Genomic DNA, 27,225 nt, shown 5'->3' with positions numbered 1-27,225 from the left:
TAAGGATACTGGAGGCATGCCAAATCATGGTATTGAACTAGAGAAATTACTCTTACTATAACAAAGGCATAGGCTGCCTAAACGAAATACCAATCTGCTTGGTCCAAAACCTAAGGCCTTAGTTACGTAGAGGCCTGCTTGAGTACGTACTTCCCCAAGAAGCTTCTACAAGCTGCATGCACAATCATCTGGAAGGTGAACATAAAGCTCTAACAAGATCTGGTTGCAGAGAAGATCGAAGCCCGGACGCTCGGATTATAGTTGTGTAGCAGGAGATACTTAGAGAGCTTTGTAGAGAGCTCGAGAGAGTAGATCGACATGTCATGAGTTCATGAGCACAAGCTTACAACATCCGTCTGTCAGCAGGTTGTAGACCTGGAGAGAGCACAACAGGAGAACATTCGCTGTTGCTGCTTGGGGACATGAGAATGATAGTTCAAATTTCAGAGCAGGATGACCACATGAGGATGATTGAAACAAACAACACGGAAGGATCTCCCGGCTACACGGACTCCCTATGGATACGCGTCGAACGAACCACCCGACCATAGCCTCCATCCTGCAGCACCGCCTAGCCGGGGCCCGCATCCGAGGACGTAGGTGTGCACCTATAAGACCGAGCATCCCATACCACCTGGCCTTACCTCCTCGAAGTGACCCCACACAATCCTAGCCTCACACGCTAACCACTAGCACTCTGCCAGCGGGCGTCGATGACTACAAATATTGCCTTGGCTTCCTTTTATGAAAAAAGGACCAGCCACACTGGCTGGGTTCACTCTACATCCACCTAGACACTCGACACCCATCCCAACGGTGTCATAGACTAGATCCCCTCTCTTGTAAGCGGGGCATAACATACTCCCCCCCTTAAGAACCATTGATGTTTTCATCAATGAAGTGGGGATAATGAGCTTTCAAAGCTCTAAATGACCCTTCCATTTAACTAAGTACTCATCATAAGCACATCGACGTGAATGATGGGTAAGGTAATCTAAAACGGCCTCTCGTTCTCGGTGTCTAGGGCCTTTGCCCCTCTGGCTCATGTAATCTGAAACAAGCTGCCTCGAGGTCAAGAGAGGAGTCGCCAAGAAAACATGTGAAGTCGTAGTCGAAAAAGTCTCAACGGCAACGGATGTCAAAACTGGTCAGCCGGCAAGGGACCGCCGCAAAGGGTGACACCAACACTAGGAGGGGTGTCCATAGGTATGGCTGCTCCTCTCATGCCAGGCGGCTCTTGACAAATGCACTACCAAGAGACCTTTGAGCTAATGCACTGCCAACAGACCTTTGAGCTACCGAAGAATGTCATGTCCCCTGGGCGAGCGGCCAGGCATGGGAGGGGTCAAGAGACGGGGCGGAAGGACTAGTGGAAGGATGGGAGAGGCGGAGCGGGCAGGTGGAGGAGGTGAAGGTGGAGGCGGAGAAGAGGGGGCGGTGCAGGGGCGCGGTCGATGGCAAAGCTGAGGTGGAGGTGGCATCCGCCAACTCATCCTACTATAGAGGGTCATCTGGTCCCAAAAGCTCAGCGCAAATCAGCCAACATAAAAGCACGACATCCATACAGCTGCCACGTCATCAATAATTTACGCAAGAAAATTTGTGTACGAAGTTCCTGCTTTATTTTTATGTCTTTAGGTCACTTGGGCCCCATTGAACGACACGGTCCCATAGGTTGGTAGGAACTCCTCTTTAAAAATAGGCCACTCGGCAAGAGTTTGCAAGTTGGTGAAACTTCTTCTGCTACTTCTAGGGTTTAGACCCCTCAACCGGGATCTACAGGTTGGCTCCGTTCTTCAATGTCAGCAGTTTGTGACACAAAAAATTCTCCCAGTGAGTCTTTTGATCAAAGATGTATGACTTTAACAAGTCTTAGACCACTAAATTGGCTACCTCTAACTGCACAATCTGTCCAAGGATGAAACGAGGACAAGCATTTTAGTTGGGCGCCGATATTCTCTCAGATCGCTCTCCAAAACAAACTCGTGAAGCAGGGATCTCTATCTGTTACTAAAGATTAGGCATACCATGTAATCTCAAATTTGCAAGACAAACACTCGATGACTGTCCAAATGCCATCATGCCCATTCTCAGTCTTTGGAAGATCAAAAATGAAGTCCATTGTTGTGACCGGTTTCGGGGTTAGGGTTTCTGCATCGAGGTCATAGACACATCTGATCCATGTGTTCGTGTGGCCAGTCACAAACTCACTTGCCCTAGAAAGGTTGTCCATGCCAATTTTTTTATCAAAGCCAAAATCCTCTATGTCGTGAACAGTTTTCTCTATGTGGTATTTGCATCCATGATCATCTGCATGGTACTAAGACATCTGAGTGACCTTCAGGTCTTGGGCTAGCTTGACTGAGTCTTGCAGGAACCGGCCGAAAGGCCTAAAACCTAGAAGAAGAAGAAGAAGCAAAGAAATACCAACTTACAAAGTCTTGCCGGAGGGTCCTAAATCATAAAAAGAACACACAAACACACACACATAAAGGACCAATTGCGCGGAGTGATGACACGTGTCAGCTGTACAGAAATTCCGCAAATTGCACTCATAGATGATGTGACACTATTGTACGGATTTCCACTTTTTTAGCTGGCTGATTTGGATGGTTTTTAGCACTAGCATTTTAGAGCAGTTGCATTTAAGTTAAGTGCTTTTAGAACTTTAGTTTTTGGGGCTCTGTTTTTGGGCATCCCTTGTAAGTTTAGAAGTGCCCATTGGGCCACTTCTCGAGAGCATATGGACGCAAAGTCTCGAAGAGAGTCAAACCCTCGGGAGTTGTGCCTTGTCGAATCAATAATAAAGAAATATCAAAAGGGGCACCGATCTTTGGGGCCCCGTAATTTTTTGAAACAAAATCAAATCATGCCATTCAGGGGTGGAACTTCGCCACTCCATGTCTCGCGCGAATTCTCTCTCTTTCTCTTTAAGTTATTTTGAAGTACTAAAAGTGTTGTCAAGTGCGTAGATTGCGGTTATCTCTGTTTTCTCGTCCGATCACTCGTCAAAGGTGATTACAGTGGTATCAGAGCTCAGCTTACTTCCTTGCCCCCTGCAAATCGAAGCACAAACCTAACAACATGGATGGAGAACAAGGAAATTCTATAGAATTTTATAATTTTTCCTTTTTCGCCAAGAGAACCCGGTCTTGCACCAACTTAGAGATAGAAGCTATGGAGTGGATGAAGAAATGACAAGAGAAGGAGGAGTTCCGTTTTGCCCTAGAAAGCACAAAAGGCAAAGTTGATCCTCTCGATTAGCCCTACACATTGACGCAAACGGATTTTAATTCCGACACTTTTGTAAAAATTGGGTTTTCAGCAAAAAAAAATAAGGGTTTCTGCAAAAAAAAAAATCAGCATGTGTAAAATTAATGTTTTTGGAGGCTCTTGCTATTGAAGTGGCGGACTCTCCATTCATCCATTCCTTGAACTCATCGGAGACCATGATCTTTTGTATTTTGTTTTGCACATCATATAGCTGCTCAAGAAGTAGCCACATAGTGGCAAAGCGAGTGGCCGATGGCTTCTTCAACTCGGGCTCAGAGTAAGTGCGATAAATTGCGAGCACCCTAACTTGAAATTGATGATGGAGAGTGCTTGGTTGAGGATATTTTTCACCCAACCTAGCTTCCCTATGTCCTCAAAGCATAGTTACCAGGAACGGGAAACTGGAACGGGAACGCGGAACAAAATGCCATTCCCTATTACGGGTACTCACGTTTGAAACACGGAACGGGGATTCGGAACGGGAACTTGGAATGGGAACGGGGAACGGAGACCTGAAAACGGCCATTCCCTGTTACTATGCCTCAAAGAGCAGGTCAAGGCAATGAGAGGCACATGGATTCCATACTATGGATGGAAATTCCTTCTCTAACCACTTACTCATTGCCTTGCAATTTCACTTGTACGACATCCTCCGCACCAACCTACACAAAAAGCATTTGTAACAAAGAGAGTTAAAACTTAAAACATAGGACTCATTGGCGATTGCTCAAGACATAAAGGCTCGGTTTACGGTTTTACCGTAAGAATGGCTTTACGGATGTGCTTCCAAATGAATGCCCCGGTCATTTTCTTCCCTCTCGAACCCGCATCCATCGCCCGCAAGAAGTACGTGCCATGACACAAGAATGTTGGTGATGCCCCTCTTCTTGCGGTCACTCCATCCATTGGAGAGAATAGAGAATCCATACTTTGCCCTACCGGCACGTACGGGCTCAAGCGACTTGTCAATCCTTGCCCTCTCTTCATCTAGCTTCTTTGTTCTCATGTCTTGGTATGACACACTGGTCCACCCCTCGCATGGACCAACCGCGGCAATCGCTATGATCATTCTCTTCCATCGCTCCAACCGAAGAATGTTGAAGGAGAGATTGCATTCAATCACCGTGCGGGTAATCTCTATTTCTGCGATTCTTTGTCTCTCCTTGAGGAAAGACAAGCCACCCACCAATTTATCTAAAGAAGCTTGCTTTGCCACCTTCGGAGGCCAAGAACCATCACTTGACGACGCCTCGGACTTCTTGGAGATGGCACCACCATCACATGAGGCTGTGGTGGCACCAATAGCCATGGACATAGTTGGAGAGGCCTCTTCCTCAGAATCGGAGCTATCTCATCCGAGGTGACACTACCCTAGTGTGTCTTCAATGGAAGGTACTTTTTCTTGCATTCCGCAAGGATATCTTCGGGAGTATTAGGACATGGGCCCGCTTGTCCTCCCATCTTTATCAGTGGATGATGAGACGGGTGACGGAAGAGGTCATACCTTTTGGGCAATATTTGCACCACCACTTGCAAGCATTTTGCTTGCCCTCCACACACTCAAAATAGCGGCAATGCTTCTCAAAGGCTTCATGAAGAGGAGGAGGCATTATGTAGTATGTACTCTGTAGCTACTAGTATCAATAGATTATAGAGAGAGAGAGAGAGAGAGAGAGAGAGAGAGAGAGAGAGAGAAAGAGAGGGAACTTGGAAGGGTGGGGTGGGGGTGGGAGAGAGAGATGGAGACGTGAATTATGAGAGCTTCAATGGGAGCTTGAGAGGGAGTGACCCAAGGAGAGAAGATGGAGAGGCAAGACTCTAGTCTCTAGAGCTTGTCACTTGAGAGCTAGAACATGGGAGCATTGAGAGCTTGTAGTTGTAAGTGTTGGAGAAAAAGATGGAGAGGCATTGCCTAAATAGGAAGAGGCTAGAGCATGGGAGAGGGAGAGCATGGATGATGACTCTTGATGAGTGAGGGAGAGCATGCAAGAGAGAAGTGTCATTAGAATTTAGGTCACATCATCTCACATGGATGATGGGCTTCAAGCCTTCATGTCCATTGTAATTTGTCACATGTGGAAGGGCTAGGCTCTAGCACATGGCATATGATCCAATGTGGTGAAAATGCGCTCCAAAACAGCTGCCTACAACGTTCACTAGTCAACAGTCAAAATACCGCCAACGGTCATAAACGGTTGGGAATTTTTGAACATACGAAACACGATAGACAAACGGACAAGACGTGACAGGCCGTACGGAACGAGACGTTCCGTACGTCGAACGAGAACTACCTTGGCGCTGACATGCTGACATGGTAGATTATATGGATGCTGACGTGGCAGGCTGTACGGATTTCCACAGATTGCACTGGTTGCTTTTGAGAGTCTCCAACGCTAGCTTTTGGGAGCAGATGCTTTTGGGGTTTAGTGCTTTTGAGCTTATTGCTTTTGGGGCTCTGTTTTTGGGAATGCCTTGCAAGTTTATAAGAGCCCCTGAGGCCTCACTCTACAGAGCATCTGGACGCAGAGTCTGAGAGCAGAGGTCCCTCGAGAGTTTACTATGCAATGATCAATGATAAAGAAATATAGAAAGGGACGCCAGTCTTTGGACTTTGGGCGCGGAACTTCACCTTGCCGTCTCTCCCTCTCTCTCTCTCTCTCTCTCTCTCTCTCTCTCTCTCTCTCTCTCTCTCTCTTTTTTGGAAAAAGTCAGGGCTGTATATTACTGAGTACAAAATAATCCCAACGGATGCCAAAGTAGCCTATCACGTGGGGTGTACAAGCTGAATGAAAGGAGGAGAGCCACTATAGAGACTACTCGATTAGAACAATCTCATGGTGGTCGGTGTGAGGAGTGGAGGAGAAACCACTGAGGAGGGACATAATGCCAAGTAATCTAACCACCTGTCAGTGTGAAGAAAAGTGGGGATCGTGCCCAACGCCGAAGGAAGGCAAATCGACGAGCCTCGGCTGCTCTAGATGTACCGGAGGACGAATCCCACTGCCAAATCAGGGTGTGAATGGTGTCTAGCCAAATGGCAGTGAGGATATCCTGAAGGAGCTATGGAGCCGCACTGAGAATGTGAAGACAACGAGCTCTCCAAATATTCCATAGTGTAATACTAGTGATGACTGAGAAAACTGCATCACGTGTCTGCAAATCTCCCTGCCAAGCAATCTGTGGTAGCATAGCCAAAGTCCCTCGTCGATAACCAGTGGAGGTAAGCATGAAGGCTGGATCTGTGGCTGAGCCCTCGTAGAAAAGATGCGGGCCGAGCATCGACATCAACCATGAGACGGATCCCCAAGTAAGAAATCCATGCTGAACACCTGATCTGCTGAGTAGAGAGCAAACTGCAAGCCACACTACATGGGAAGCTGAGCATGACCAAAGACAGTGAGCAGGTGACTCAAGTTGGCACAAAGGGCAGCCAGTACATAACGGATCATGACCCATAGAAGCTAGCCAAGTCCCAACTGGTAGTCCCGCATGAGCAATCATCCACATGAAAAAGGAAATACGACGAGCATCATGTAAATCCCAGATCGCGAACCAAAACTGCTGCAGATAGGCATGAGAGAGGCCTGAATGTAACCAGAAACGCATATGAGTGGGCTGCTGTGGTTGCTCTCTCATCAATGCTAATCTTCCAATCCGGACAGTGTACTCAAAGAAGGATACAGGTGCACCTGTGGGATCTGAGTGAGGCCAATGCCACTCTCCTGGGTCCCAGTAAAGCTGTGATAGGGCACGGCCCTCCCACACCCAAAGCCTCCAAAGAGCAACGTCAACGGAAGCAAAACGGGGGTCAACACAACGACGCTTCCCGCGTGAGCCAACTACTCGTATGGCCTCCCATCGAGCGCCGGAGGAGATAAGTAGCGGAGAAGTGGCAGCGTATGTCAATCGAGCATGACTCCCCTGAGAGTTGTCAGTATCAACTGTGAATAGCATGGTGTCCAAACGAACTAATAAGAGAGTGCTCTGGTCAAAGAGGCCTTCCCAGCCACAATGAGGGGGCATCTGAATCGTGCCGCGCATGACTGCATCCCACTGTGAAGGAACGGCAGAATCGATCTCAAGCAGTCTGTCTGGCACCCCGCGACCAATGTCATAATGTTCTGCCACAAAATCTGCATCCAGCATACGTGTCTCATAAAACAACCGCATAGAGGTAGCAGGGCCAGAGTCCCAAGCAGCCCAATCAATGTGAGTCCTCTCTCCAAGCTGACAAGGTGGATTAACCGAAGAATCAAGAACTGTAGCATTCCAAATGAGAGGCTTGCGCTCAATCTCCTCACGACACGAGGGAGGTGAGCGAACGAGAGTCCGTCTCATGGAAACCCAAATCTGAAGGAGCGATCGGAGAAAGGGTGGAAGTGGACAAGGGAGCATCCGTAAAGAGAAAACGATACCTTGAATGCCAAGTATGACCGTCTCTAGTGCCGAGTCGTGGAGTCACTGTGCAAAGAGCAGCCTGAAGAAGCATCTTCCAAGGTTCTTGGCCAGGAAAAAGACCCCGAACAATAAGCTTGGTAAGAAGTGCGCGGCTCTGTAACTCTGGATCAATGATGCCAAGGCCTCCCTCTGACCTAGGACGAATGATCGTGGACCGGCGAACTCTAGCACGAGTATCAATAGTCCCATCTGTGCCACTCCATAAAAAGTTCCTTACTAGTCGGCGGAGCTGAGCTATCACACCAGAATGTAACATCCAACAAGAAGCCGTATACCATACTGTAGCCAGAATGACTTGGTTGGCGACCAATGCACGGCCAGCCAACGACAGATGACGTGAAGACCAATGGCATAGCTTCCTGCGAATAGACTGTAGTACGGGTGCAAACTGCTGTTGTGTGGAAACATCAAATCTAACCTGAAAGACCAGGTATCTGCATGTCTGACCCGGCCGTAGCCATGTGAAACCATTATCTACCCCCCAAGTAGGTATGTCATCACTGCCAACCAATAACCCAAAGGATTTATGCCAGTTAATGCGTGCACCACTGGCAATGCAAAAAACCTGTAGGGCCTCCCGCATTGCATCAAGAGCGGGTAGCAAATAGCACAACATGAGCATAGTGTCATCAGCAAACTCTTGATCGATAAGGTCTGGAGCTGTAGGTACTGGCATGGTCAATCCCCGAAATGCATGACTCTGAGCACGAAGAAAGTCAGACATAGTCTCTCCCACAAACAGATACAGATATGCTGCTAAAGGACATCCCTGACGGACAGATCGAGAAAGCTCAAAACTGCGACTGACACGGTCACCAATAGTAATAGCGCTGCTGGCAGTTCTGACGAGAGCGGAAATACCTGAAATCCATCTCAAAGGGAAACCCATCCTAGCTAAAGATCCTTCGAGAGAAAGTCCCAGTCAACACGATCGTATGCTTTCTCGAAGTCTAGGATGAAAAAAGCGAGAGGTTCAGAAGATGATCTTGCCCACTCTACTGCCTCATAAAAGGTGAAGATATTATCCAGAATGCATCAATCCATAACGAAGCCTGTCTGAGAAGTATGAATAATATCTGGTAAGAACTGCCGCAAGCATGGCTGATCAGTAACGCTAATATCTTATAGACCGAAGGGAGTAGGGTAATAGGTCTCCACTGTCGGAGCTGAGTGGTGTCACCCCCCTTCGGAATAAGAGATATGAGACCTGAACAAAGAGCCGGATGCATATATCCTGATGCAAAGATGTCCTGACAACCAGCAGTGGTATATGCAATACATCCCAATATGTCAAAAAGAAGGCTCTAGTGAGACCATCCTCTCTCTCTCTCTCTCTCTCTCTCTCTCTCTCTCTCTCTCTCTCTCTCTCTCTCTCTCTCTCTCTCTCTCTCTCTCTCTCTCTCTCTCTCTCTCTCTCTAAGTTCAATGGTTTTAAAGTTTTTGTTTGTGTGTTTGCTATTGATTTCTCGCTTGGCGTATCCAAGCCTGTTAACAGAATCCCCTCTTGCATAAATGGTTTGTACAAGCGTTTTGACAGATGTTATTACACTGCGGTGGGCATCTGGCGTGACGTGCATGTAGTTCTAGGTTAGAGGAATCCAATGAGCTAATCCCCGTGTCGATCGGATTTCCGGGGGGGCAAATGTGCGACAATTTCACTCAAACTGGAACCCCTTGACCTAACTTATTGATAAATCAATTTATTGATTTATCTGTTGGATGTGGTGGATGGATTGGCCTACCTAAGCCTAAATAAATTCATAAGTCAAATTCCTCACCTATATAGGGAGTAGGTGTGCTAGCGTTTTGGCATCAGTTCACTCTAGCGCCAGTGATTGGAGAGCAGAGCCTAGCGTTCTGCCTCATCGATCCCTAGCATTTTCAGTTTGCGGCAGAAGTGGTACCGTTTTGCTCCAAGTGTCAGATCAACCAACGATCTCACTTCTTCGCCCTAGCGCCTACAAATCTGCAGCAGATCAGCCAGCGTTTTCATTTTCCAGCCTGTTCCGTCGCCAAACACAGCTCGAAAATTGTCCTGGCGTGGTTCCCGTTGTGGTCCGGTACTTCGGCGGCATGGAGTGCTCCATTGCTGCCCATCATCGCCTTCATCGAGATCTGCGCTTTCAGCCCTGCTTTATGCGCGAGATCTGCTGCGTTTTTGCAGCCAGCTTTCAGCCCTTCACTCCTCTCACATCGGGAGCGCAATTCAGCCCCAAATCAGTTCCTTGGTGGCCATCCACAATCCCACATCAAGAAGGATCCAAAGGTGCATCAAATCAGCCCCGGAGGTGTCACAAAGTGATGACGTGGCATGACCAACAGGAAGAGCAATGGCTGAGTGGACAAGAGAAACTGAACAGACTAACTTGAAGAACTTATGAAACACCGGCCATGGGGCACGAAACCCTAAAAGACAGAAGTTTGATCTCCAACAGACACACCCGTAAAGCGCGCTGATTGCTGACATGGCAGGGCTGTACGGACAGCTAATGTGGCAAACTGTATAGAATTCTGAAAATCGTGCTACTGTGCTACAGTGGCAGGCTGTACAGATTTCTGTAAATTACACTGGCAGCTTTTGCAGATTCCAGCGCTAGCTTTTGGGGACCAGATCTTTTGGGGTTTAGTGCTTTTGAACTCATTCCTTTCGGGCATCCCTTGTAAGTTTAAAAGAGTCCTTGGGCCTCTTACTCTGCAGAGGATCTGGACAGAGTCTGAGAGCAAAGGACCCTCGGAAGTTGTACTTTGCATTGATCAATAATAAAGAAATACCGAAAGGGGCGCCAGTCTTTGGGGCCAGTGCTTCTAGACACGGAACTCCGTCGTGCCGTGTCAACTCACTCTCTCTCTCTCTCTCTCTCTCTCTCTCTCTCTCTCTCTCTCTCTCTCTCTCTCTCTCTCTCTCTCTCTCTCTCTCTCTCTCTAGTAAAGTACGGTGATTTTTAAGTTTCTATTTGTGTGTTGCTATTGATTTCTCGCTTGGAGTGTCCAAGCCTGTAACAGTGGTATCAGAGCTTCAAGTATGCGTTTTTCTAAAAGCATACCGGTCCTACCAAAGAGGAGACGGAGAAAGACGGCGCTTCCAAGCTTTACCAAAAAATTTATGAAAGAATGTGCGTGCCCCGAACTCGGACTTATTAGGCACTCCCACCCTTACTCCATCGCGCATCGGGCGCACTCCCGTCTTCATCGCTCTGTCTTACGGGGCATAAGCCATTGTTTTTCTTAGAAGCAGTGCCATGCAATGGTGGAAGTCTATAGCTACCAAGCCGCACACTCGAAGGACTTGGCAAGCTTTCAAATTTTCTCAAGTTACATGCCTTCTGACATCTTCCTTCGGAGTACAACTTCTGGTAGTGGGGTATGTTGAAACCTTGCCATGGAAACCCTAGCAAATTACTAACTTGAAATTTTTTGACATCTCTCAACATGGGGGTCTTCTCGGACCGATAACCTTGGAAGTCCAATGTGATTGCTATGTCTTGGGAGGACCATCACCGCTACAAGAACATTGCCAGTCCAAAAGCTTATGGACCATGCTGCGGTCGGTTACAACCTTATGGAAGAAATCTAACCCCTAATTTTGGTGTAGATTTCAAGATGGAAAGCCAGTTGTCTTTTCGAGCTCGATTGATGTCGAGAATGCTTTTTTAGTTTAGAGTTCTGTTTGAGAACTTGTTTGATAATCCTATTTGGAATTCGTTTGAAATGGATGGTATATGTTTTAAATCTGTCTTGGTGCCGATTTGAATTTTTTGACTCTGGTTTTAATACTGGTTTCAATGATTGGTGATTTAAAGCAAATACCACATCGGCAACGGTGTGGGGGGCCCTTGAGAGGGTTGGTTGGAACCCGATTGGGTGTCATTCTCCTCTTCTCTCTCCCCCTTTCTTCAAGAAAAAGTAAAAGAAACCATCATTCAAGCTAAAAGGAATCAGTAACACAAGGAAAGAAAGGAAAGGATTTGTGGAAGTGTAAAAACTAGATCTTCACCATTTCAATTCCGCTGCACCTGACAGGCCTCCCATGGCCCCAAATGTCCTTAAGCCACTCTCTGGCAAAGCACCTGGACGCAGAGTCACAGAGAGTTAACCCTCGGGAGTTATACCTTTGTGATTGGCAATCAAGAAAGAAATCCCGAAATGGGCGCCAGTCTTTGGGGCCAATACATCTGCAAGCGAAATCCCGTTGCTTCATGTCGACTCTCCGCTTGTGTCTCTCTCTCTCTCTTTTCAAGTTTAGTTATTTGTAGTTTCTGTTCGTGTGTTGCTATTGATTTGGAGTGTCCAAGCCTGTTACATGTCATCACTCCGTACGGTTCTGCTTTCCTATTTCTTTTGCCACGTCACCATTTTGTGACTCTAGCTTTTTTGGCCAACCACAACAATATTGCACCATCTGTTCTTTGGTGAGATCTTCCTGAAAGAAACTACAGGTAGAAAGGTATTCCAAAATCTTTGACTTAAGTATAAAGTGTGTCTTCTTTTGTCATCCGAAGATAATTCCATGCGATCAAAATCTCTGATTCACACTATGGTGTCCACCAAAGAGATGAGAACAATCTCTTAAATGAGAGCCAATGCGAGGTGCTTAGCCATGTAGTAAAAGAGTTGACCACCAAGTCTGTGCATTCCCCTTAAAGGTGAGATGTTGCTTTCCAAACTTTCAAAGCTTCTCTAAAGTTTCATCCTGAGAAAGCGGATGTCAGACTGTTGGATGAAAGATAGTGCTTTGTTTGTAACTTTGTATCTTTAAACCAAGACAAGGTGAAGACCTCTCAAAAAGTGTCTGTTAACTTACAATTCTACCGTTTAGAATTTTGAAAACTCTACATCTAATAGCTACATTTCGCCAAACATTTGGAAAGGCTACAGCGCTTAAGCTACACATGCACTGGAAGTGCCAAGGGCAAGGCAATGAATCAACAATAAAGACACTTCGGAACTTGAAATTGTTAACACTTGAAGTTTAAAACAACTGTAGTTGAGGTACGGCAGAGCATAGTTCTCTACCCAAACACACTCGCCCCTAAGTTAGGCACCCCTTTCATTACTTTTTTATATTAATAAGTCATAGAGTACAATTGTTGGGCCGGGTCTACTCCGCAATTGTGCAACCATGCACTGATTTGCCAGAGTGGGCTTCCAAGCCTCAAGGTTCGTTTATAAAGGCACTTGGGTCCAAAAGCAACTGTTACAAAAGCCACCCACCTAAAATCAAAGTTGCTAACAACTAGCACCCCCATAAAGCTCTGGCGACTAAAAAGTCAACTGCTTTCAAACTTTTGCCAAAAGTAGCTACCACGTGAGCACGCCCATCTACGAAATCCATCGGCCCATCTGGACAGCCCCCCCTTCCCGATCCCCCCGATCCATGCCCACACACGTGCTTTTTTCACCGCTGAGATGGTGAAGAAGGCCATTGAGAGGATGAGGACTGGGAGAGCATATGATCGTGATGCCTAGTGGCTGAACATTTCATACATGCCAAAGATCTACTAGCAGAGCTTCTAGCAATCATGTTTAACCGTGCCATGTGTGAGGGCTTGCCTGATACTTGGAGCCTATCTACGATTGTACCTATCTTCAAATCAGGAGACCCTATGGAGCCTGGGAATTATCGCACTATCATGATTGGACACACATTGGCACGGTTCTACGCATCCATTCTTGAGCAGCAACTGAGTAGATGGACAGAGAGAGAGGGAGTACGTGCAGCTGGGCAGGCAGGGTTTAGGAGAGGTTTTTCCACTCTTGACCATATCTTGACACTCACGGCCATCATCGAGGAGGGCAGATCCCATGGAGACGGATCTATTGTAGCTTTGTGGACTTCCACAAAGCATTTGACACAGTACCCACAGCTAGATTGATGCACAGATTACAAGGAGATGGGAGTACCCACAGAGCTCATTTGGAGGATCATGGCATTGTACAGATCAGTAGTAGAGCATGTACGCACCTCAGAGGGTCTATCTACACCAGTTCACTCCACTATTGGGTTGAAGCAAGGTTGCCTGCTCTCTCCTACTCTATTTGGTATGTATGTATGAGGTTTCTGACTACATTGAGAGAGATGGGGATAGAGGTGCACCGCTGGCAAGGACATGGATTCCGCTATTGTTATATGCTGATGATAATGTGTTGATCTCCGACTCTCCGGAGGGGATGCAACGTCACTTGGATGCTTTGCATAGTTTTGCCCATGAAAGTGGTTTGTCTGTCAACCTTGGTAAAACCAAGGTCATGGTATTTAATACCACATCACAGTGGATCAGGAGGTCAGCATCCGCATTCACATACGGCCAGGAGACCGTGGAGTATACAGATGCTTACACTTACCTTGGAGTGGTTTTTAGTGGACCAGCATTTTCATTGAGGAGAGCAGTAGAGACTAGATTGACCAGAGCCCATTCGGCATTGGGTAGATTGGAGAGGATGTGTTCACAGGTTCAATTTCAGGAACCTCGGACGAAGCTCTGGCTCTTTGACACTTTGGTGGCTTCTGCATTGCTCTATGGAGCTGAGATCTAGGGGCCTTCGTTGGATCATCACGGGAGGACAGGTCACACTGATGGATGGAGGGACATGGAGAAGACCCTGGTCTCCATGATCTCGCGGCTCATTAGAGCCAAAGCTTCAGTACCACGTGCCATTATCCGAGCAGGGCTAGCTGCCCCCCATTAGTGGTTGAGGCGCTTACCAGATCTGTCTCATTCATACACCGCATGTGGGAACTTCCCAGAGACAGATACGCCCGCCTTGCACTGGAGTCCTCTCGACAATTAGTCATGCAGGGAGATACAGCATGCTGGTATGGGGAGATGACATCATGGTTCTAGGCGCATGGGTTCAGTATAGACAGATTGCCACCCTTCCAGTACTCACTGGATGCACCCTCCCTAACTCTTACAAAGTCCGAGATCACGAGGCTCATCCGCCAAGACCCGACTCAGCTAGACACCAGGAGGACATGGATACAGCCAGCACAGGCGTTGGGCACGAAGATGGATTTCTACAGAGAGCATCTTCTCCAGCTTACGAGAGACGGTTTTGTGACGAGGCCCAGATACATGGACACCCACTTGTCTCATGGGATACGGTGTGCAATTGGCTAGATACGCACATCTTCACACCAGCTGTAGATCGAGACTGGGAGATACAATAGAGTACCAACAGAGACCAAGACATGCCCCCTGTGTGACATGGAGCCTGAGACAAAGTTACACTACACATGTCACTGCCCCGTCTACTACGAGATATGAGGCCGCTTCCACTGTTTGTTCAGAGAGGGCTTTGGACCACTCTCCAAGGTCATGAGGTACGAGGATCAAAGATGCCTAGGTTTGTTTCTGCTCAAGCTGCGTAGACACTGAGAGAGCTTGATGGGAGGAGAGGCCAGCCAGTCTCAGAGACACATCACAGACTTCTTTAGAGCAGACACTGGACACACACAGGAGCTACTACCACAACAGATCTTGTCGGCTCACACCAAAGACACACTGATCGACCGAGCGACTGGATCTCCCACGATTGCAGAGGACTACACAGCATCGACGGAGGCTGCATCAGAGGATTCGAATCACTTTGGCCAAACATGCACGAAGCCCAATCAGACAATTAACCATGGAGGAGATTGATGAGATCCGCCAACGACCAATGCTCGATCTCTTGTGACGTGATTTAGCTATCCCGGCTAGCTGCTTAGTTCACATTACCAGCTTAGGATTTCATAGTATTTCATTTTGTCATTTCATTTTGTTACTCTGACTTTGTATCAGATCCACCACATTGTAACACTTTGGTCTCATAGGTCATTTTGGCCTTTTGAAGACGTTAATATAACATCTCTCTCTCTCTCTCTCTCTCTCTCTCTCTCTCTCTCTCTCTCTCTCTCTCTCTCAACCTGCTGCCACCCACCTCGCGTAGCCTGCACTCCACTCACGCAAACTGCACCCTACCTCGCGCTGCGCATCCTCCCCCCCCCCCGCCTGCTGCTGTGACAGCGCACCCGCAAGGACATACATCAAAACCAACCCCCCCCCCCCCCCCCCCCTCCTTAGCCCGCAGGTACATACACCCGGCAAAATTCAAATTGCAGGAGGAATTTCCACAAGAATTTCCACAGTCTCGGCTTTTCCAGATTTTCCGAACCTTCAAAATTTCAAAATCCTGCATTTTTCACACCTGCAAGGATTTTTACAAGGAATTTGGAAACAGCAGAACTCGCAGAAATTGCACATTGACACATACAGAAAGCAAATATATGCCATGTAGGCTGAATGTGGAAACACATGTATGCATAATGCGGTGCGTATAGGTCGTTCTCTCCTCTCTATTGGAAAGTGAATCAGATAAGTGAAACAAATAAGGCAAGAAGGATGGCGGCGCACTACATGGTCACAAGCAAGAGGATGACAACCATTGAAAAGGAGTTGAAAGAATGCAAAGCCCACATGGATGAGTGGAAGAAAGAGAAGAATTTAATTCTTGAATGGAAAAAGAGGAAGGAACAGGCGAGGGAACTAGAACACAAGGAGTTCCGGGATGAAATTCAAGCTTTAAAAGGTAGCATCTCAGCCATTAGGAAGGAGCTCGACGAAACCAAAGAGGGAGGATGCCTTGAAGATGGAGAAATTCAGCCATCAATGATCAATGAACTGAATAGTATTCGAGCACAAGTCAAAGAAATAAAGGAGGAAGGAGAAAAGAAGACCTCATGGGTGGAGGTTCTCTCCAAAACGCAAAAGAACATGGATGAGGCTGAAAAATGGATTGAAGTTGTCAAGAAGGGAAAGGGCAAGGAAATCCCGACTACACCCGACATCATCAACAAGACACTTGAAGAGGAACAACGAAGAAGGGTACACGCTCTACACGTGAGAGTGACCGGCCTGAAAGATTCAGATAAGGTGGACCAAGAGGTGAAGAGCCTCATGTCCATGATGGGGGTGGAGAAGCACTTGCACACACAAGCTTGGAGAGTGGGCAAGAAGAGTGAAGGTAATGGGGAGAGTTCAAAAGAACGGGCTCTCATTTTGCGCTTTCCCTCCATGGAAGAAAAGAAAGACTTTTTAAAGAAGAGGCCAACCCTCAAGAAAACAAGTATCTTTTTAGGAGATGATCTTACACTCTCACAGCTTGCACATATGAGAGAGGTCATGCCAGAGATTATAGCAGCAAGGGAGAAGGGAAAGTTAGCTTTCTACAGAAATGTAGTAGTAGTGATTACAGAACACCGCTCTACATGACGGTGCGAGACCTATGGGACCACTCTCAGGATGGCCGTTTGGAATTGTAATGGTTCGTATAGACTTGATGTGGGGGCCTTTGAGGACAGCTTCAGAGACAGAGACATTGTTTTCTACTCAGAGACTCATCAGTCTCCAGGACAGTTGATGCCGCACATATCAGGATACAGATGGGAGACAGCTTGCCGGACATGCACCAGATCTGCGCATGGGACTAGAGGATCAGGAGGTGTAGCAGTTCTTTTCAGAGAGGAGCTCCAACCACTACTGCACATAGTTCGGAGAGATGATCAGGCCAGATACTTGCGGGTGAGGCTAAGGGCAGAGACTGGACGATTCTTGTACATCGCCATATGCTATTTTCCTCCCAGCACTTCAGTATATGCTTCACCCAGAGGACAGTCTCCTTACTCTGTACTTGATGATGATATCTGGGAGTTCTCCAGAGATGGAGACATCATACTCCTGGGGGATTTCAATGCCCGTACAGGCAACTCACAGACGGTCTTCTATGACACCTCAGAGGAGATGCTTAGAGAGTTAGAGCCAGAGGAGATGCGACTTGAGAGATGCTCACACGATAGAGAACATACAGAGTATGGGAGATACCTGAGGGAGATGACGACTACTCACAGTTTAGCCATACTGAATGGCTTATCGACCTTCCCATTGTCTACAAGTTTTACTTGTTTTCCACATAGACATGGGTCCAGCACTGTAGACTATGTTCTGACACATCCGAGCTTTATCTCTCACATTCAAGATTTCATAGTGGGGCCCAGGCATGTAGGATAGCAATAGATCATGCACTTTTGACATTATCAGTCTCCTTTGAGTACAGTACATCTCAGGCCTCACGGGGTGGTAGACATCCACGCTATACTTTACACCAGAGACTGACTCAGTCTATGCATAGGAGATATGTAGGCTTTTATGCACATCAGAGCCAATATACACAGTGGAGGAGATCACATCTATGCTGACAGTGACATTACATGGGGCAGCGACAGAGGCATACCCACACACTCAGCCTGGTCAGAGACGTCGTTCTGGGCACATACCTCAGAACAGCTGGTATGATGAGGAGTGTCGACAGAGTAGAGCTCAGATACAACGGGAGCTTACATTGGGAGTGATCACCTATAGACAGTCTCGTATTGCTACACGACGACTAGTGCGACGGAAGAAGCGAGCTTTCTTGGTCCAGATGGAGCAAGATTTATATCAGCTCTTCCTTGGTAGAGATTCAGGAGAGGCTTGGCGTCTATTCCATGAGCAGTCTACCCCACCAGTGATTACTTCTACAGAGATATGGGGGCAATATGCAACATCTTTATACACTGTACCTTGACAACCACCACTACCAGATCCACCACAGCCATGTCCGGCTGCGAGCACCTTCTTTACCACTGAGATGGTAAAGGAGGCCATTGACAGGATGAAGACCAGACGGGCACAAGATCATGAGGGTTTGGTAGCAGAGCACATTATACATGCTGGGGATTTGTTGGCAGAGATGCTTGCACGGTTATTCAACCGTGTCATGTGTGAGGGCTTCCCTGAGTCTTGGAGATTATCTACTATTGTACCTATCTTCAAGACAGGAGACCCCACAGTACCGGGGAACTACCGTACTATCATGGTAGGACACACATTGGCACGGTTATATGCATCCATCCTTGAGCATAGGCTGAGCAGTTGGGCAGAGATTATGGGCATACGGGCACCTGGGCAGGCTGGTTTCAGGAGGGGTTTCTCCACACTAGATCATGTCTTTAGACTTAGAGCTATCATTGAGGAGGGTCGAGCACATGGTAGACGGATATATTGTAGCTTTGTGGATTTCCGCAAAGCTTTTGACACAGTACCGAGGGCCAGATTGATGCGCCGGCTTATAGAATTGGGGGTACCCACAGAGCTGATATGGGGGATTATGGCATTGTACAGTTCAGTGATGGGTCATGTACGCACGTCAGAGGGGATATCTGACATAGTTCACTCCACTATCGGAGTGAAACAGGGATGCCCACTATCCTCTACTTTATTTGGTATGTATGTTGATGAGGTCTCTGATTATATTGATAGAGGTGGAGATAGAGGTGCTCAGCTTGCGGGGACATGGATCCCTCTTTTATTATATGCGGACGATATTGTGTTGATATCAAACTCACCAGATGGTATGCAGAGACATTTGGACGCATTGCATAGTTTTGCAGAGGATAGTGGATTGTCTGTCAACCTTGGTAAAACCAAGGACATGGTATTTAATACCACGCCACAGTGGGTTAGGAGATCAGCACCTACTTTCACATATGAGCAGGACAATATGGAGTATACTGATGCATACACATATCTTGGGGTGGTCTTTAGTGGACCGAGGTTCACACTGAAAGTGGCAGCAGACACTAGATTGACTTGTGCCTATGCAGCCCTAGGCGGTTTAGAGAGGATTTGTTCGCAGGTTCAGTTCCAGGAACCTCGAACAAAGCTCTGGCTTTTCGACACTTTCGCCGCTTCAGTTATGCACCACGGGGTTCAGGTTTGGGGACCGTCTGTTGACAGTGCTGGATGGAGTAATATGGAGAGACCCTTGATATCTATGATTTCTAGGCTGATTAGAGCCAAGGCCTCAGTCCCACATGACATCATACGAGCGGAGCTGGCTGCCCCACCTATGGAGGTTGAGGCTCTCACCAGATCAGTATCATTTGTACACAGCTTATGGGACACCACCAGGGACAGGTATGCCAGGCTTGCTCTTGAGTCATCTAGACAGCTGGCATTATAGGGAGATACATCATGTTGGTATGCACGGATGAGCTCATGGTTTCAGAGGCATGGTTTCAGCATGGACAGGCTGCCCCCTTTCCAGTATTCTCTTGATGCACCATCTTTGGCTCTTACACGGATGGAGACTACTAGACTCATTCGGTAGGATCTTATCCAGCTTGATAGCAAGAGGACATGGATAGAGCCATCACGGGAGTTGGGTACGAAGAGGGTTTTCTATAGAGAGCATCTTCTCCAACTCACGACAGACGGATTTGTCACACGTCCCAGTTACATGGACACACATCTATCTCATGGGTTACGATGTGCTATAGGCCAGATTCGCACATCTTCACACCAGCTTGGGATTGAGACAGGTAGATTCAGAGGCAGACCAGCAGACAGTAGGATATGTCAGTTATGCCATGCAGAGCCAGAGACAGAGTTTCACTACATATGTCGCTGCACAGTCTACTATGAGATACGGGGACGCTTTCATTGTTTATTCAGAGATGGTTTTGACTCGTTAGATAGAGTCATGAGATATCAGGATCAAAGATGTCTCGGATTATTCCTACTTGAGATACAGAGACATAGAGACGCTCTATTGAGTGGGCAAAGACAGAGACAGTCTCAGAGACGCATCTCAGATTTCTTCAACCTGAGTACCACAGAGGCAGAGGGGACACCACCATTACAGAGCTCGGTTCCCACCCATACACACACCAGCGGTACTCTCATTGATCGAGCTATAGAGTTAGGGAGATCGAGACGACCGCGACTGAGGAGGGGAGCCACGCAGCATTGGCGGAGATTGCGGCAAAGGATCCACAGGATTCTAGCACAACAACCAGAGTGTCGATCAGGATAGGCTTCATGCTACTGCTATATTGTATCATGGTGACACTTATCCCCACTTTGTACCTTTATGGCATGATACCATTGATCAGCCTACCAGCCACCCATAGGAGTCGGTAGCACTCCTATCAGTTTCTTTGTTTGTACCCAAACTTGGTACTAGACTCATCATTGTAATCAGTTGGTCTCATAGGTCATTTTGGCCTTTTGTAGACGTTAATATATCATTTCATTTCATTTCATTTCTCTCTCTCTCTCTCTCTCTCTCTCTCTCTCTCTCTCTCTCTCTCTCTCTCTCTCTCTCTCTCTCTCTCTCTCTCTCTCTCTCTCTCTCTCTCTCTCTCTCTCTCTCTCTCTCTCTCTCTCTCTCTCTCTCTCTCTCTCTCAAATCGGTAAGGTATTGGTATTGCCACATCATCGCATTGTGACATCAGCCTCCAATATCTACGATAAATCTAAAAGACACAACAATGAACTTCCCTTTCCAATCCGTGTCAATTTGTTATGGCGAGTGGAGTGTCTCCCCTCATGGATCATGCATTGCATCAGACTCGACTACTGAATACCAAGGAGCTCTGTAGATTCCAGGGCAAGATCTTTCTCTAACTGAGGACTATCTGCCAAGTCACCCTCCTCCAGCCCAAACTTCCAAAAACTCCATAGCTCCTATCAGTAGAAGTCTAGAAGATCCCTCTGAATCCTTTCAAAAAAATCTTGCAGCACTCGAACTTTTCAGAGATTCTAACAATCCCTTCTACCACATCTTCAAAACACCAAATTTGCTTGTGCCTTGGCTTTCTTTGATTTTTTGTCTTCTGCTTCTTGTCTTCCCCCTTGGTCAGATCGTCTACAGACTTTCAAAAGCATATCAATCACTTCTTTTCTGCCTTCCCTTGACTCTGGAAGTAGACCTTGTTGAGTCTGGAACTACTTTCCCCTCAGCATCCTCTTCCACTTCTTCAATTTTTGAGACTATCAAAAAGCTTCTGTTGCCATATTCTCTCTGTCCTTGTACACCTTCTCCTCTTCTTCCTCTCCTTCCCAAAGATGAAAAGACGCTGCTTCCACAGTCTATTGTTGCGCTCTGAGAAGAACACTTGTCTGAACTCTGATATCACTGAAACCAGAAAGCCACTAGCGAGGCGGTGAATCTCCTCAACAATATTGAACTGAACCAAAACTGCACTCTCTCGAACTTGAAAGACACAAAACATCACACAATAGACAAAAGACACAGAGAAGGTAAAGTTCCACTCCCAAACGCATTGGCCCCTCAACTAGGCGCCCCACACAGTATTCTTTATGCCATTGATCCAAAATCAAAGTTTACAAACTCGAAGAGCCACGCTCTCCCTCTGAGTCATCATAAAGTCACAGCCCACTGGACGATCTCCTCCCAGTTATGTTTTACAATTGCCAAAAAGCACGGACATCAAAAACTAGCGCCCAGAAAGCTCGGACAATCGACGCTTCAAGTAACTCGCGCCAAACAGTAGTCGCATGCCATACGGCCTGCCACGTCAACGCACCCACCCAAAAACCGCACCCGGATTCCCACCACGGTTCCTGCGTGTTCGGGTCCTGCTTCAGGTCCTTTGAATCTGGCTTCACATCAGTTCAGCTCAAGCTTTCCTCTACCGGTCCAGACTCCAGTAATGCCACAGCGTCACTTTATCACAATCACTGACCTAACCTGAGAGACTTATGCTTTACCTTGTTTGCCCGCTAGCAACGGATGGTCTCTTTAACAACTACTAAGCCTTTTACAAATTGATAATTCTTTTCTGGAAATGTACTAGCTCAACGTTCTTGCAGCCAAAAATTGTGATAATCTATATGACGAGAAGACAGTTCCAGATACATACCCGCGGTACCTTGCCTGTGGAGAAGACACGTGCCCTATTGAATGACTTTGTATATGGGGCCACCTTGATCCCTCTGTGGGCCCAACACCTCCAGCTACTCCGACTGCTGCTGGGGGCTGAAAGCCCCACTGCTCTCTTGAAGGAGGATATTGCCTTTGATGACGAGCTCCTTGTTGTGAACGAACTCCACTCTCATGAACTCGCACATTTTCTTCAGGTCCCGCTACATGGGCCACCAAAGCTGGACCCTGAGGAGGAAGAGACGGGCACGGGTGGAAAAGTTCACTGCTTTCAAAGTTCTCACCAACCAAAACATTAACAACCAACTCCGGATCTGCAACATCATAACCATACCATTTCCTATTACGGATTGAAAAGCTTTACTGCACAAGAGAACAACAGTCCCTTTGTTGCGTGAGGAATTACCACATATTACATAGACTTACAAGCAGGACGATGGTTGTCTGCATCCCTGCCCAGAAAAGCGCTTTTAGACATGAGAAATTAAGCACATGGCAGCAGCAAAAAATGGTGGCTACAAAACTTACCCGACTGATACAGAGAGCTGTGCATATGCTCCCAGATATGATGGCCACTGAATATGACCAACCTGGTACCGAGAGAAAAAGAAACGACTAACATCACACGCAGTAGAGACATTATACACTCGTAGATACACAAGGAGCTTCAAAACTTGTTTAGGCACAAAAATTAAGGACAGCTAAAACTTGCCAAATATTCATGTGGAAAAAGGAACTCTGGAACTCCAGGAAACAAATCTTGCTCCTCTTCAAAGAGCATATCCTCGATAGTTGAGTTCTCACGTTGGTGGCTACCATTTGCATACAGCCACTGACCGTGCTCAGTACGTCTGCAATTTGGACATTCCATAGAACCCTTTGCATTGAAAGCCGAGCCTATGCAATCTGCAAAAGCCCATGTAAAATCTAAAATTGACCATTCTGCATGAAGAATAACCATTACTGAGCGAATATATGGACAGAAAAACCAAAACAAACAATTACAGGTTTCCTAGAAAAAGTAAAAACCATCTTTTTTCACACCTTTTGAAGCTCAAACAATGTAGCACAACTGGGATCTAACACCATAGAAAAGCAAAGAAAAAACCTTAAGCTGACAGCAACTACCTTCCTTGAGTTAATGGCCAATAAAAAAACATAGTCAGCTGCCATTATATGTTTAAGTGTTCTCACCATTAATGCTAACGCCCTTATGTACAATTTTTCTCCAAGAAATTACTACAGAACTTACAAAACAACCCCACACTATACACTATGCAGTAAGATGCAACTTCATCAATACAGAGAATCTGATCAGATTGGGAACGATTCCATGGTTGATCACCTCTTCAGCAGCCACTCTCTGCTGAAAGTGTTGGAACATCACAGCAAATCCTAAATCACAACGTCAAAGACCCTATTTAATTTCAACAACCAAAACGGGCCCTCTAACGTAAAGCCAAATTTTCATGAGGACAGTACCACCTAGTCTTGGCCACAAAAGTTTTTTTTTCTGGGCAAGAAAAAGATCCTTCCATTAGTTAAAAAAACCTGCCCAATGTGCTACAAACTGCCCCTACTAGAGACGGCTACATTAAAAACTCTCCATGGAAAAACAAGCTATGTACAATGATGGCTAAATCAAGAGGAAACCATCACTCTGATGGGCAATAGTGCCATCTAGATGTCCCATGAGCTATGGTGAAGAAAGGCCCTGGTCGCCAAAGTCGTCAGAAGGCCTCGAGGCGCTCACGCATGCGTCTTAAACTATCCCCTGAGTGTATGAATAAGCTCCAACCAGATGTCTCTTACAATCTCTACGGTGGGACGGGTCAAGCCTCGAAGACGCGGAAGCATCGGGCTCTCCAGATAAAACCAAAGTGAGGCTGCAGATGAGCTCAAACCACCAACAGTGGAGAAAGGCCCTGGTCACCAAAGTCGCAAGAAGGCTCGTGGCGCTCCTGCATACAGTCGGAGCTGCCTTGAAAGTTTGAAACCTCTCAAACTGTCCTCTGAGTGTGTGAATCAGCTCCAGCCAGATGTCTCTTACAGTCTCCTTCGGTGGGACGGATCGAGCCTTGAAGATGCAGACGCATCAAGCTCTCAAGATGAACCAAAGTGTCAGGCTGCAGATGAGCTCCCAACAACTCTCTCTATCTTTGCTCCACTCCTGAGATACAAGCTCTGTGCCAAGCTAGAGTCTAGGTCGGCCCACCTGAATCACAATCATCCTGCTGACTAAGGCCATCTCGAAACGAAGTGCTGAGACTGAGGGTGGACCAAGCTAGGTGTACTGGCTAGCTGCCGAAAGTGCAAGCATCAGCCAAAGCCAAACCTGTTGTGCCATGGGGCAGTTCCGCAGACAATGGTGTTGTGTCTCAAGTGTATGGTCATAGGCAGTACATGCAGCAGAGTGACCGTTGTGCACCAACCAACTCCCAACTGCAATAACCTGATGGGCAACAACTAGTCACTGGAACATAGTGACTCCTCGACTATCTCCCAAAAATCTGCCAAGAACTCAATCGTGAGACCTTCCTCCTGCCAATGGTCCCCTGCAGCAGGACAAATGTCTTTCCACTTCCACCTGTCAACATCTGACGTCCCAACCGTGCCATGTACTAAAAAGGAGTCTCTGGGTGATTGGGCTGGAGTAAAAGGATCCCGCCAAAAACACTCCCCTGGGTCCCACTGCACTCGCACCAGGGGCGGCTCTCCCACGTCCATAATCGCCAGTGTCCTAACTCGAGCTGATGGGTGTGGGTCTATCACACAAGTCCTCCCACTGAGGCCCACGACTCGGATCCGCTGAAAGCAGCACTCGACCACCTCTAATGCCTCAATAGTGACTATGGAGAAAGTTGAGACTATTCGTGATTGGCTTGATTTGAAGAATGTTCATGAAGTTCGAAGCTTTCTAGGCTTGTGCCCATATTATCGGCGATTCACTCGGGAATTTGCAGAGATAGCTTCTCCTTTGCATGTATTGATTCAGAAAGGGGTTCCTTCTACTTGGGGACAGTCAGAGATTGCAACCTTTCAAACTCTCAAGTTTGGGAGCAGTCTTGATGCAAGAAGGCCATGTCATGACTTAAGAGAGCAGGATGTTTTTACGTCCTGAGTTGGTTGCACAGATTTATGAAAAAAAGATTTTGGCAGTTATCCATGCTCTTACGCAATGGCGACACTATCTACTCAGAGCCGACTTTACAGACTTTACACATCATCAGAGTTTACGTTACTTCTTGTCGCAGAAGCAGCTTTCGGGAAAGCAGATGAGGTGGGCTAACATCTTGTCACAGTTCCACTTCTAGATAGTCCATGATCAAGGATAGAAGAATTTAGTGGCAGATGCATTGTCTAGGAAGCCCTTGGTTTTGGCTATTTCCGCGATACATCATTGAAGCTTCGAGGATATGGTAGATCAATACACCGCAGATCCTGATTTTGCAGATATCTTTCATCGGATTCAGAGTGGAGAGACAGTTCCAGGCTATTCCATTCAGGACGGCTACAGCCTTTGAGGGAAAAGGTTTTGACAGTGCCATTGTCCACCTTTTTCCGGCCACCGCGGCATAGATACCACCTTGAAGGCTGTTGACTATTACTTTTAGCGGAGCTCAAAAAGGATGTGGATGAGTTTGTGTAGTTGCTTAATATGCCAAAAGGTCAAGTTTACAGGCATAGGCACCAAGATTTCTATAGCCTTATACCCCTACCCTCCCGACCCTCAAAAAGCATTGCCATGGATTTTATTTTTTATCTTCCCAAAACTGGGCATGACGGCATTTGGACAGTCATCGACAGATTCAGTAAACACGCCCACTTCATTCCGGTAAAGAAGACAGTTAAGCCCGATCATTTGGCGAAACTATTTCTCTCACAAATTTTCCCAATATATGGCATGTCTGAGTCCATCACGCTGTAACACAGATGCTTTACATGTGTGTGTTGAAAGACAAAAAAACAAAGAGCATCGATGAGCACTCCTCCCATACAAACGGTCTTAGGCATGAAGGTACTCAACGACCACCTCATCACTCCCCCCGCAAATAACATTAAAACGAAACGCAGCCTATGTGGCTTAGAGGTTTCAAATACAACTCAACGTTCCCCAAACCGCTGACCTGCATCATTTAGAGGTTTTCGAGCTTACAACTAAACGCTCCCTAGACCGCCGGCTTGCGTCATTTAGAGATTCCACATCAAACATGAACACTCCTCTCAGAAAAGCCTGAGCCAAAAATATTCAGAAGACTGCATCAAAAACCAAGCATTCTCAAATCGGCACCAAAACAAGTTCAAAAAAAATCATTTCTGTTTCAAACAATTTTTAAAACAGATCATTTCTATTTCAAACATATCATTTCTATTTCAAACCATTTTTCAAACAGTATTGTCAAACAAAGTTTAAAGAGCTTTCTGTCAGTCAAACTTTAAGGACGACGAGCTTGTCGTTCTACTGTGAAGTGATGGTGCGGTGCCGAATCTAGATGGTCACATCATTCTTGTCGTGCCAAGGAAATACCCAAAAGAGTATCACAATTGATCAACTTCATGATGTGACAATCTGCTTTGCCATGGTACCCTTGGCTGGTGACCAAAAGAGCACCAATCGGAGGTACGACTGTTTGTGTTTGCCCAGTGGCTAGCTAGGCTTCAAGTTCTCCAACAAGTTGATCATATTCAAAATCTATCTGTTTCATGAATTCGGGATGGATAAACTTTTCG

At 46.7% G+C, this 27,225-nt stretch overlaps 1 protein-coding gene across 2 annotated transcripts in view; it reads right to left on the bottom strand.

The window, feature by feature from the left end:
• The window catches only part of LOC147446314 (uncharacterized), a 54,893-nt gene that overhangs the window by 1,617 nt on the left and 26,051 nt on the right, over positions 1-27,225 (bottom strand). For both annotated transcript variants that reach the window (XM_086525575.1, XM_086525574.1), the window contains 4 exons: positions 23,207-23,400; positions 23,023-23,084; positions 22,921-22,946; positions 22,475-22,808 (listed from right to left, as the gene is read on the bottom strand). In XM_086525575.1, coding sequence (XP_086381701.1) covers positions 22,475-22,808; positions 22,921-22,946; positions 23,023-23,084; positions 23,207-23,400 — 616 coding nt within the window. The remainder of the gene's footprint in view (positions 1-22,474; positions 22,809-22,920; positions 22,947-23,022; positions 23,085-23,206; positions 23,401-27,225) is intronic.

This window comes from Adiantum capillus-veneris, chromosome 12 (assembly GCF_014529385.1).
Source record: "Adiantum capillus-veneris isolate H3 chromosome 12, ASM1452938v2, whole genome shotgun sequence".
Classification (NCBI taxonomy): Eukaryota; Viridiplantae; Streptophyta; class Polypodiopsida; order Polypodiales; family Pteridaceae; genus Adiantum; species Adiantum capillus-veneris.
Note: the sequence above shows the minus strand (reverse complement) of the source record. Positions and strands in the feature narration are given on the sequence as shown.